General features: G+C 29.6%; 2 protein-coding genes across 2 annotated transcripts in view; one reads left to right on the forward strand and one right to left on the reverse strand.

Annotated features, from left to right (window-relative positions):
- LOC111677616 (probable citrate synthase, mitochondrial) overlaps positions 1-12,912 on the forward strand; it is a 38,230-nt gene that overhangs the window by 18,396 nt on the left and 6,922 nt on the right. The gene's annotated exons all lie outside the window — the stretch shown is intronic.
- LOC124419095 (probable citrate synthase, mitochondrial) lies at positions 10,917-12,482 on the reverse strand. The gene is made up of 2 exons (XM_046947418.1): positions 12,093-12,482; positions 10,917-12,020 (listed from the first exon to the last, which is right to left on the reverse strand). The coding sequence occupies exons 1-2, from the start codon at positions 12,450-12,452 to the stop codon at positions 11,190-11,192; spliced, it is 1,191 nt and encodes a 396-aa protein (XP_046803374.1). The 5' UTR covers positions 12,453-12,482; the 3' UTR covers positions 10,917-11,189.

Genomic DNA, 12,912 nt, shown 5'->3' on the forward strand with positions numbered 1-12,912 from the left:
CTAGAACAGAACTAGAACAGAACTAGAACAGAACTAGAACAGAACTAGAACAGAACTAGAACAGAACTAAAACAGAACTAGAACAGAACTATAACAGAACTAGAACAGGACTTATTTTAAATCGTATTTTTTCTATAAAAGAAATTTATAACGAAATCTTCTGCAAAATAAAACTCTTTTAAGTAAGTTCTTTTAGAGAAAATAAGTTATTTTCTGTAAAGTTTTAATTATTTTAAATAAGTTTTAATTCTTTTATAAATTATTTTTTTAAGTTACCTTTTTGTACAAATAACAGGATTCCAAGGCTTCATTAAAAAAAAAAAAACTTTCAAATTTTATAAAATCTTCGAACTTCTATCACTTTTAAACACATTATTTTATTTTCATTTTAAAAAAGGCCATAGAGACAGTTTTTTAACTCTTTCTTTTTATTTTCACATATTTTTTAATAAAAAAACACCTTATATTATTTAAACCTTTAACTTTGGCTTTTTCTAAGAACATTTATTTTTTCATTTCCTTTGCAAATTTAATCAAAAACACTTTTACACACCCACACTTCAAAAAACTTTTTTTTATTTCATACAACAACAGGCCATAGTGGAGCATTTACTTTACACATCATTTATTTTCTCTTTATATTAACACTTGCTCTCTTTTAATACATATATCCCATTTAACTATATTCTTCCCATAACTCCCACTTTTTCTCATCAATCATTTCTCTTTAACAAAACACTTTTCCAAAAAACAACTCACAGCAGAGAGAACATTACCAAACTTCGAGAACAATAGATACACACACGATTTTTTTCTCTTGCGACTGCGCTGCCGGCAGCACATTTTTTCGCAACAACTTCTTTTAACAAATTTATTAACAAATACAAAGTTTTCTTAAAAAATTTAACTTTTTCTTATAAAACTTTTTACACACTTCATTTCTATTAACTTTTTATATAAATTTGAAACCTTTTACTTTATTTATTTAATTTATTTTCGCAACACTACCGGAGGAAGAAGGTTTTGTTAAGAAATCACACTAAGAACTGATTAATAAAAGAAAGAAAACGGAAAGGGAGCCTCTTTGGTGAAGTAAAACAAAAAATAGAAAGAGACAGATTGTGTGCGCAAAAAGCTTAGTTTGTGTTTGTGTATAATGTGAGTGAGCAGTGGGTTGGAGAGAAAGTGGTAATTAGATGAGAAGTTAAAATTTGTAACAGCCGTGGGAGTGAGAGGAATGAAAACAGCAACAGGTTGAATTGAATTTATTAGAAAGAGTAAACGTTTGTAATAAGAAGTATGTAATGTGCATGTTTAAACATTATAGAGGAATTTTTCTGAGATTTGGGATAAAAGGAATGAGATGGTTTTAGTGAAAGAGTAAACAAAGAATATGAAACATAACTAACTAAATAACTAACTAACTAACTAACTAACTAACTAAATCACTGACTAACTTTTTCACTCTTATAGAAATTTTGTTGAGAAAATATTCTTATCAAAAAGTTTCTTTAGAAAGCTTTTTTACAGAAAAAATTTCCATAGAAAAGCTTCTTGAGGAAGTATTCTTATAAAAAAAATTATAATAAAGTGTTCTTTAGAAAAATATACTTAGAACTTTTCCTATACAAAAAGTTTTCGAAGAAAATTTCTTGAGAAAGAGTTTTTTACAGAAAGTGTTTTTATACAAATGGTTAGTACATAGACTAGTTAATAGATTAATCAATAGGCTAGTCTATAGAAAAGACAATAGGCTAGTATATAGATAAGTTAATAGTCCTTTCACTAGTCAATGAATTAATCAAGAGGTTATTCAATAGTATTCAACAATAATCTCTTCATAAACTAGTCAATAGAGTTGTTCATACATTAGTCAATATGTTATTTTAAAGGTTTACTGAAAAGACTGAATTGAAGTTCAGAACATGTTATTGTACATGTTTTGAACATGTTTTGGAATTTTTCCAAAATGTCTTGTAAAGTCTTGCATCTTGTACTGTCTTGCACCAACATACGTAATAATTTAATGCAAACACTTTTCTCATCAATAAAACTATTGCATTTTCATCTTCTTCCATTCTCAAACAAAAATTCCACAATAATTTTTAAACATGCTCATAACACAGACCTAATTGCAATTATACTAATAACTACGCGTTTACTCTCTCTAATAAATTTATTTCAACCTGTTGCTATTTTCATTTCTTTTACTCCCATCAATGTAACAAACTTTAATTCTCATCTAATTACCACTTCCTCTCCAACCCACTGCTCACTCACATTGTACACTAACACAAACTAAGCTTTTTGCGCACACAATCTGTCTCTTTCTGTTTTTTGTTTTACTTCACCAAAGAGGCTCCCTTTCCGTTTTTTCTTTTATTAATCAGTTCTTAGTGTGATTTCTTAACAAAACCTTCTTCCTCCGGTAGTGTCGCGAAAAAAATTAAATAAATAAAGTAAAAGGTTTCAAATTAATTTAAAAAGTTAATGGAAATAAAGTGTGTAAAAAGTTTTATAACAAAAAGTTAAATTTTGTTAAGAAAACGTTATATTTGTTAATAAATTTGTTGTTAAAAGAAGTTGTTGCGAAAAAATGTGCTGCCGGCAGCGCAGTCGCAAGAAAAAAATCGTGTGTGTATCTATTGTTCTCGAAATTCGGTAATGTTCTCTCTGCTGTGGGTATTTGTTTTTTGGAAAAAGTGTTTTGTTGAAGAGAAATGATTGATGAGAAAAAGTGGGAGTTATGGGAAGAAAATAGTTAAATGGAAAATATGTAATAAAAGAGAGCAAGTATTAAAATAAAGAGAAAATAAATGATGTTTAAAGTAAATGCTCCACCATGGCCTGTTGTTGTATGAAATAAAAGAAAAGTTTTGTAAAAGTGTGGGTGTGTAAAAGTGTTTTTTTATTAAAGTTGTAAAGGAAATGTAAAAAGGTTTTTAGAAAAAGCCAAAAAATAAATTAAGGTGTTTTATTATTAAAAAATATGTAAAAATAAAAGAAAGAGTTAGAAAATTTTTATATGGCCTTTTTTAAAATGAAAATAAAATAATGTGTTTAAAAGTGATAGAAGTTCGAAGATTTTATAAAATTTGAAATGTTTTTGTTAAAAAGAAATCCTGTTATTTGTACAAAAAGGTAAATTAAAAAAAAAATAATTTATAAAGGAATTAAAACTTATTTAAAATAATTAAAAATTTAGAGAAAATAACTTATTTTTTCTGAAAGAACTGATTTAAAAGATTTTTATTTTACAGAAATTTTCGTTATAAATTACTTTTACAGAAAATAGCTTTTTAAAGACAATTTATAATAAGTTCTGTTCTAGTTCTGTTTTAGTTCTGTTTTAGTTCTGTTCTAGTTCTGTTCTATTCTGTTCTAGTTCTGTCCATGTACTGTTCTAGTTCTGCTCTAGTTCTGTCCAGTTCTTAATAATAAGCTATTCCATAGCTTATTAAAATACAAGCCAATAGACTTATCAAGATGCTAGGCCGTACACTAGTCAATAGACGAATAAATAAACTAGTTCATAGACTAGTCAATAGGCTGGTCCATACACTAATCAATGAATTAATGAATAGGCTTTCCAATAGTCTTGTTTATAGACTTTTCTATAGATTCATCAATAGTCTGTCCATAAACTAGTCAATCCACTAGTTGATACATTAGTCAATATGTTATTTTACAAAAGACTGATTTGAAGTTCACAACCTTTTATTGAAAAAGTACTATTTTGGGAATTTTTCTAAAGTGTCTTGTAAAGTCTTGCATCTTATACTGTCTTGCACCAACATTCGTACTTATTTAATGCAAACATTTTTCTCATCACTAAAACTATTGCATTTTCTTCTTCTTCCATTCTCAAACAAAAATCCCACTATTATTTTTAAACATGCGCATAACACACATCTAATTGCATTTATACAAATAACTACGTTTACTCTCTCTAATAAGTTCAATTCAACCTGTTGCTATTTTCATTTCGTTTACTCCCACCAATGCAAAACATTTTAACTTCTCACCTAATTACCACTTCCTCTCCAACCCACTGCTCACTCACATTATACACAAACACAAACTAAGCTTTTTGCGCACACAATCTGTCTCTTTCTATTTTTTGTTTTACTTCACCAAAGAGGCTCCCTTTCCGTTTTCTTTCTTTTATTAATCAGTTCTTAGTGTGATTTCTTAACAAAACCTTCTTCCTCCGGTAGTGTTGCGAAAATAAATTAAATAAATAAAGTAAAAGGTTTCAAATTAATATGAAAACTTAATGGAAATAAAGTGTGTAAAAAGTTTTATAAGAAAAAGTTAAATTTTGTTAAGAAAACTTTGTATTTGTTAATAAATTTGTGGTTAGAAGAATTTGTTGGGAAAAAATGTGCTGCCGGCAGCGCAGTCGCAAGGAAAAAAACCGTGTGTGTATCTTTTGTTATCTAAGTTTGTTCTCTCTGCTGTGGGTTGTTTTTTTTTTTTTTTGGAAAAGTGTTTTGTTTAAGAGAAAAGATTGATGAAAAAAGGGGGAGTTATGGGAAGAAAATAGTTAAATGGGAAATATGTAATAAAAGAGAGCAAATGTTAAAATAAAGAGAAAATAGAAAATTAAAGAAATTAAATGCTCCACTATGGCCTGTTGTTGCAAAAAAAAAAAAAAAGTTTTGTGGAAGTGTGGGTGTGTAAAAAAGTTTTTGATTAAAGTTGTAAAGGAAATGAAAAAAAATTGTTAGAAAACAGCCAAAGCTAAAGGTTTAAATCAATTAAGTTTTTTATTATTTAAAAATATGTAAAAATAAATAAAAACTATTTTTATGGCCTTTTTTTAAATGAATATAAAACAAAGTTAAAAAGTGTTAGAAGTTCGAAGATTTTATAAAATTTTAAATGTTTTTGTTAAACTGAAGCCTTGGGATCCAGTTACTTGTACAAAAAGGTAAATATTCAAATAATTTTTTTTTAATTCATAAAATAATTTAAAATTATTTAAAATAATTAATTTATAGAAAAAAAACTTATTTTCTCTAAAAGAACTTCCTAAAAAAGGTTTTATTTTGCAGCAGATTTAGTTTTAAATTTCTTTTATAGAAAATGGTTTTTAAGGACAATTTAAAATCAGTTCTGTTTTAGTTTTGTTCTAGTTCTGTTGTAGTTCTGTTTTAGTTCTGTTTTAATACTGTTCAAGTTCTGTTCTAGTTCTGTTCTAGTTCTGTTCTAGTTCTGCTCTAGTTCTCTTCTAGTTCTGATTTAGTTCTGTTCTACTTCTGTTCTAGTTTTGCTCTAGTTTCGTTTTACTTTTTTTCTATTTCTATTCTAGTTTTGTAGGTTGTAGTCTAGACAATAGGCTATTCCATAAATTACTTATTTGACTTATTAAAATACAAGCCAATAGACTAATCAATAGGCTAGTCAATCGACTATTCAATATACGAATAAATAAACTAGTCCATAAACTAGTTAATAGACTAATCAATAGGCTAGTCAATACACTAATCGATAAATTAATCAATAGGCTATTCAATAGTCTAGTTTATACAATTTTCCATGGATTCATCAATAATCTCTTCATAAACTAGTCAATAGAGTTGTTCATACATTAGTCAATATGTTATTTTAAAGGTTTACTCAAAAGACTGAATTTAAGTTTAGAACAGTTTATTGTAAAAAGTACTATTTTTGGAAGTACCTTGTAAAGTCTTGTATTTTGTACTGTCTTGCATCAACATACATACTTATTTAACACAAACGTTTTTCTCATCACTAAAACTATTGCATTTCCTTATATATCCATTCTTAAACAAAGTTCCCACAATAATTTTTGAACATGCGCATAACACACATCTAATTGCAATTATACAAATAACTACGTTTACTCTCTCTAATAAATTCAATTCAACCTGTTGCTATTTTCATTCCTCTCACTCCCACCAATGTAACAAACTTTAACTTCTCAACTAATTACCACTTCCTCCCCAACCTACTGCTCACTCACATTATTCACAAACACAAACTAAGCTTTTAGCGCACACAATCTGTCTCTTTCTATTTTTTGTTTTACTTCACCAAAGATGCTCCCTTTCCGTTTTTTCTTTTATTAATCAGTTCTTAGTGTGATTTCTTAACAAAACCTTCTTCCTCCGGTAGTGTTGCGAAAATAAATTAAATAAATAAAGTAAAAGGTTTCAAATTAATATCAAAAGTTAATAGAAATAAAGTGTGTAAAAAGTTTTATAAGAAAAAGTTAAATTTTTTTAAGAAAACTTTGTATTTGTTAATAAATTTGTTAAAAGAAGTTGTTGCGAAAAAATGTGCTGCCGGCAGCGCAGTCGCAAGGGAAAAAATCGTGTGTGTATCTATTGTTCTCGAAGTTCGGTAATGTCCTCTCTGCTGTGAGTTGTTTTTTTGGAAAAGTGTTTTGTTGAAGAGAAATGATTGATGAGAAAAAGTGGGAGTTATGGGAAGAAAATAGTTAAATGGAAATTATGTAATAAAAGAGAGCAAGTGTTAAAATAAAGAGAAAATAAATGATGTTTAAAGTAAATGCTCCACCATGGCCTGTTGTTGTATGAAATAAAAGAAATGTTTTGTGGAAGTGTGGGGGTATAAAAGTGTTTATGATTAAAGTTGTAAAGGAAATGAAAAGAAAAGTTGTTAGGCAAAGATAAAGCTAAAGGTTTTAATAAATTAAGGTGTTTTATTATTAAAAAAATATTTAAAAATAAATAAAAGAGTTAAAAAAAACTCTTTTTATGGCCTTTTTTGAAGCGAATATAAAAAATAAGTTAAAGAGTGTTAGAAGTTCGAAGATTTTATAAAATTAAAAATGTTTTTGTTAAACTAAAGCCTTGGGATCCAGTTACTTGTACAAAAAGGTAAATTTTCAAAACTTTCTTAAAAAGTTTTATTTTGCAGAAGATTTATTTTTAAATTTCTTTTATAGAAAATGTTTTTTTTTAAACAATTTTAAATAAGTTCTGTTCTAGTTTTGTTCTAGTTCTGTTTTAGTTTTGTTCTAGTTCTGTTGTAGTTCTGTTTAATTATGTTCTAGTTTTGTTCTGGTTTTGTTCTAGTTCTGTTCTAGTTCTGTTCTAGTTCTGTTCCTATTCTAGTTCTGTTCCAGTTCTAGTGTTCTGTTCTAGTTCTGTTCTAGTTCTGTTCTAGTTCTGTTCTAGTTCTGTTCTAGTTCTGTTCTAGTTCTGTTCTGTTCTAGTTCTGTTCTGTTCTAGTTCTGTTCTAGTTCTTTTTAGTTCTGTCCAGTTAATAATATGCTTTTCCATAGACTACTTATTAGACTTATTAAAATACAAGTCAATAGACTTATCAATAGGCTAGGCCATACACTATACAATAGACGAATAAATAAACTAGTTCATATACTAGTTAATAGATTAATCAATAGGGTGGTCCACACACTAATCAATGAATTAATCAGTAGGCTTTTCAATAGTCTTGTTTATAGACTTTTCTATAGATTCATCAATAGTCTCTCCATAAACTAGTCAATAGGCTAATTCATACATTAGTCAATATGTTGTTTTACAAAAGAGTGATTTGAACCTTTTATTGAAAAAGTACTATTTTTGGAATTTTTTCAAAGTGTCTTGTAAAGTCTTGCATCATGTACTGCCTTGCACCAACATACGTACTTATGTAATGCAAACATTTTTCCCAATACTAAAACTATAACATTTTCTTCTTCTTCCATTCTCAAACAATAATCCCACAATAATTTTTGAACATGCGCATAACACACATCTAATTGCATTTATACAAATAACTACGTTTACTCTCTCTAAAAAGTTCATTTCAACCTGTTGCTGTATTCATTCCTTTTACTCCCACCAATGTAACAATTTTTAACTTCTCAACTAATTACCACTTCCTCTCCAACCCACTGATCACTCACATTGTACACTAACACAAACTAAGCTTTTTGCGCACACAATATGTCTCTTTCTATTTTTTGTTTTACTTCACCAAAGAGGCTCCCTTTCCGTTTTTTCTTTTATCAATCAGTTCTTAGTGTGATTTCTTAACAAAACCTTCTTCCTCCGGTAGTGTTGCGAAAATAAATTAAATAAATAAAGTAAAAGGTTTTAAATTAATATAAAAAGTTAATAGAAATGAAGTGTGTAAAAAGTTTTATAAGAAAAAGTTAAATTTTTTTAAGAAAACTTTGTATTTGTTAATAAATTTGTTAAAAGAAGTTGTTGCGAAAAAATGTGCTGCCGGCAGCGCAGTCGCAAGGGAAAAAATCGTGTGTGTATCTATTGTTCTCGAAGTTCGGTAATGTTCTCTCTGCTGTGAGTTGTTTTTTTGGAAAAGTGTTTTGTTGAAGATTGATGAGAAAAAGTGGGAGTTATGGGAAGAAAATAGTTAAATGGAAATTATGTAATAAAAGAGAGCAAGTGTTAAAATAAAGAGAAAATAAATGATGTTTAAAGTAAATGCTCCACCATGGCCTGTTGTTGTATGAAATAAAGGAAAAGTTTTGTGAAAGTGAGGGTGTGTAAAAGTGTTTTTGATTAAAGTTGTAAAGGAAATGAAAAGAAAAGTTGTTAGGAGAAGATAAAGCTAAAGGTTTTAATAAATTAAGGTGTTTTATTATTAAAAAAAATATTCAAAAATAAAAGAAAGAGTTAAAAAAACTCTTTCTAGGGCCTTTTTTAAAATGAAAATAAAATAATGTGTTAAAAAGCGTTAGAAGTTCGAAGATTTTATTAAATTTAAAATGTTTTTGGTTACAATGAAGCTTTGGAATCCAGTTATGTGTACAAAAAGGTAAATTTTCAAATAATTTTTTTTTTTTTTTAATTCATAAAATAATTTAAAATTATTTAAAATAATTAAAAATTTTAAATAAAAAACTTAAAAAAGTTTTATTTTGCAGAAGATTTAGTTTTAAATTTCTTTTATAGAAAATAGTTTTTTTAAGACAATTTAAAATAAGTTCTGTTCTAGTTCTGTTTTAGTTTTGTTCTAGTTCTGTTGTAGTTCTGTTTTAGTTATGTTCTAGTTTTGTTCTGGTTTTGTTCTAGTTTTGTTCTAGTTCTGTTCTAGTTCTATTCTAGTTCTGTTCTAGTTCTGTTCTAGTTCTGTTTTAGTTCTGTTTTAGTTCTGTTTTAATTCTGTTCTAGTTCTGTTCTAGTTCTGCTGTAGTTTTGTTCTATTTCTGTAGTAGTTCTGTTCTAGTTCAGTTCTAGTTCAGTTCTAGTTCTATTCTAGTTCTGTTCTAGTTCTGTTCTAGTTCTGTTCTAGTTCTGTTCTAGTTCTGTTCTAGTTCTGTTCTAGTTCTATTCTAGTTCTATTCTAGTTCTGTTCTAGTTCTGTTCTAAATCCGTTCTAGTTCTGTTCTAGTTCTGTTCTAGTTCTGTTCTAGTTGTGTTTTAGTTCTGTTCTAGTTCTGTTCTAGTTCTATTCTAGTTCTATTCTAGTTCTATTCTAGTTCTGTTCTAGTTCTGTTCTATATCCGTTCTAGTTCTGTTCTAGTTCTGTTCAAGTTCTGTTTGAGTTCTATTCTAGTTCTGTTCTAGTTCTGTTCTGTTCTAGTTCTGTTCTATTTCTGTTTTAGTTCTGTTTTAGTTCTGTTTTAATTCTGTTCTATTTCTGTTTTAGTTCTGTTCTAGTTCTGTTCTAGTTCTGTTCTAGTTCTGTTCTAGTTCTGTTCTAGTTCTGTTCTAGTTCTGTTCTAGTTCTGTTCTAGTTCTGTTCTAGTTCTGTTCTAGTTCTGTTCTATTTCTGTTCTAGTTCTGTTCTAGTTCTGTTCTAGTTCTCTTCTAGTTCTATTCTAGTTCTGTTCTATATCTGTTCTTGTTCTGTTCTTGTTATGTTCTAGTTCTGTTCTAGTTCTGTCCTACTTCTGTTCTAGTTCTATTCTAGTTCTGTTCTAGTTTTGTTTTAGTTCTGTTCTACTTTTATTTAAGTTCTGTTCTATTTCCAAATGATTTTCAAATTCTGTTCTAATTCTTTTCCAGTTTTCTTTTGAAACTTTAATTTCATGTCATTTTTTCTATTGTGAATGATTTGTAGAATACACAAAAATTGTACTATTCCCTGCTGGCAACACTAAGTTATTATTTTATTCAGCTGCTATTGTGATTTGTTGTTTAAGTTGTTATAAAGTTGCCAGTTAGTGTTAAATATGGCTGGCGTATGGCCATTTGTTAGTCTATATTGACATATAGAGGGCGCTTTGTGGAAAAGTCGTTAAGTTTAAATTAGTTTGTGTGTTTTGAGTGTTTCTGCTAGATTTTAAGGTTTTATGGAAAATAATTTATAACTTTGTTGTTATTTTTAGGGTATTTGTTTAATTTCACCTTTATTTAAGCATTTTTTTCTCAATATTTTTATTAATGATAAATTCCAACTCTTAAAACATGTATTTATTTATATAAGATGAACACTTAAAATTTTTGGGTTTTTTATATGAATTTTTAAATATGTTTTTTATATATATAATAAATATACATATAGTTTTTTTTTAAATTTATTAAATATTTTAATATGATTTTTTTTAATAAAAATGATCACTTTTTATAAATTATTGTTACAGGTTGTAAGAGTAGTAGTAAGTGAATGAAAATTAAGAATTTAAAGAATTGTTTTGGAAAGTTTTTAAAGAAATGAAAAATTAAAATTCTATTATTAGAGATGTTTTTAAAAGAAATGTTTTGAAACTACTCTGTTTTGTTTTAAACACAAAATTTTTGAATTTTGTTTTCTTCAAAATTTTTTTTCTCAATTTCTTTTTAAAGTTTTGTTGTTAATTATTAAAAATCCCGTTTAATAAATTTTAGTTTGTTTTTTAAATTTTTTTATTGTTTTAAATAGTTTTTTATTTTATTTGTTGTTTGTTTGTTTTTAAATTAAATTAAAATTAATTAAGCTTTAATTTGTTAAGTAAATGTGTGTTTTTTTTCAAATATTGTTTGCTTCTCTTAAATATGGTTTGGTTGTTGTTGTTAAATAAATCCTCTCATTACATTCAAAACATATGTTTCTTAATTAGAAAAGAAAATTTAAAATAAATTTTCTTTTTTTTTCTTAATTTAATTTTATATTTTTTTTTGCAATAATGTAATTTTTTTACGATACTTTTTGTTTGTTGTTGTTGTTTAGAAATAGTTTTTGGTTTTTGTTGTTGTTATTATTGTTGTTGCTGTTGTTAATTAAACTACACTGATACCCAAAATTTACTTCTTAACCATCTTCATGAGCAAGTCTGTGGACAAGGATTTGGGACGTTCGATGGGTAGACCCAAAGCACGATCCCAGATGAGGGAAGCCAACACACCGAGGGCACGGGAAACACCGAACAATACGGTATAGTAGTTCATTTCCTTCATGCCGTAGTATTGCAACAAAACACCGGAGTGAGCATCTACATTGGGCCAGGGGTTCTTGACCTTGCCGGTTTCGGTTAGGATTGGTGGCACGACCTTGTAGATCTTGGATACCAATTGGAAGAGTTCATCGTCGGGCAAGTGCTTGAGGGCGAACTCACGTTGGCAGGTATAGCGAGGATCGGTCTTACGGAGTACAGCATGACCATAGCCGGGCACAACTTGGCCAGACTTAAGGGTCTTCCAGATGTAGTCCTTGAGTTGGTCTTCGGAGGGGTTGTTGCCGGCTTCCTTTTGCAATTTGCGCAACCAGACCAAGACTTCTTGGTTGGCCAAGCCGTGCAAGGGACCGGCCAAACCGTTCATACCGGCAGCGAAGGAGAGGTAGGGATCGCTCAAGGCGGAACCAACCAAGTGCACGGTGTGGGCGGATACATTGCCACCTTCGTGATCACTGTGGATGGTCAAGTAGAGACGCATCAATTCGGTGAATTGGGGATTGTCATAGCCCAACATCTTGACGAAATTGGCGGACCAATCCAAATTGGGATCGATGGATTTGGAGCCCTTGCCGTTGCGGTATGTGTTGCAGTAAATGGTGGCAGCTACAACGGGCAATTTGGCAATCAAGTCCATGCTATCCTCGTACACGTATTCCCAGTACTTGGTCTTGTGGACACCCTAAAACACACAAAAAAACAAGAAACAAAGTTAAAATATATTCTTCCTTCGAAAAAAAACCATTTCACTCACCTCTGAGTAAGCCTTGGCGAATTTACTGTCATGATTCAAGGCCGTAATGGCAGCCGAGAATTGCGACATGGGATGCAAGGTGGTGGGGAAATTGTTCAACATGGTGACAACGTGTTGTGGCAAAGCAGCACGTTCAGCCCATTCCTTGGACAATTGTTTGACTTGAGCCTTGGTGGGCACATCACCGGTCATCAACAACCAGAAGAGACCCTCGGGCAAGGGTTCAGCACCACCATCAGCAGCGGGCAATACCTTTTGGCATTCGGGAATGGAAAGACCACGGAAACGAATACCCTCATCGGCATCTAAGACAGAGGTTTCTGTGACCAAAGCTTTAATACCGCGCATACCACCGTACATCTATATGGAGGGAAAGAAAAGAGGAATAAAATTAATACAATTTTTAAAGACCTTTTTCGAAAAAACATTCACAAAAAACCCAAAACCTTAGGAAATTATGTATTCTTAAGAAGGTTATTTCTTTTTTGCTAGTGACCAAGAGTCTATAGCCTAGCATATAGTGTAGTTTATAGCCTATACCACAGTTTATCTTACAATCTAGTCTATAGTCCAATCCACAAGCTTCTGTAGCCTGGTCAGTAGTCTATTGCATAGTCTATTGTCTAGTCTATAGCCTAGCCATTAGTCTATTCATGGTCTTTATAGTCTACTCTATAGTCTAGTCTATAATCTAGTCTATAGTCTAGTCTAAAGTCTATTCTATAGTCTAGTCTATAGTCTAGTCTAAAGTCTAGTCTATAGTCTAGTCTATAGTCTAGTCTATAGTCTAGTCTATAGTCTAGTCTATAGTCTAGTCTAT

This window comes from Lucilia cuprina, chromosome 3 (assembly GCF_022045245.1).
Source record: "Lucilia cuprina isolate Lc7/37 chromosome 3, ASM2204524v1, whole genome shotgun sequence".
NCBI classification, from domain to species: Eukaryota; Metazoa; Arthropoda; class Insecta; order Diptera; family Calliphoridae; genus Lucilia; species Lucilia cuprina.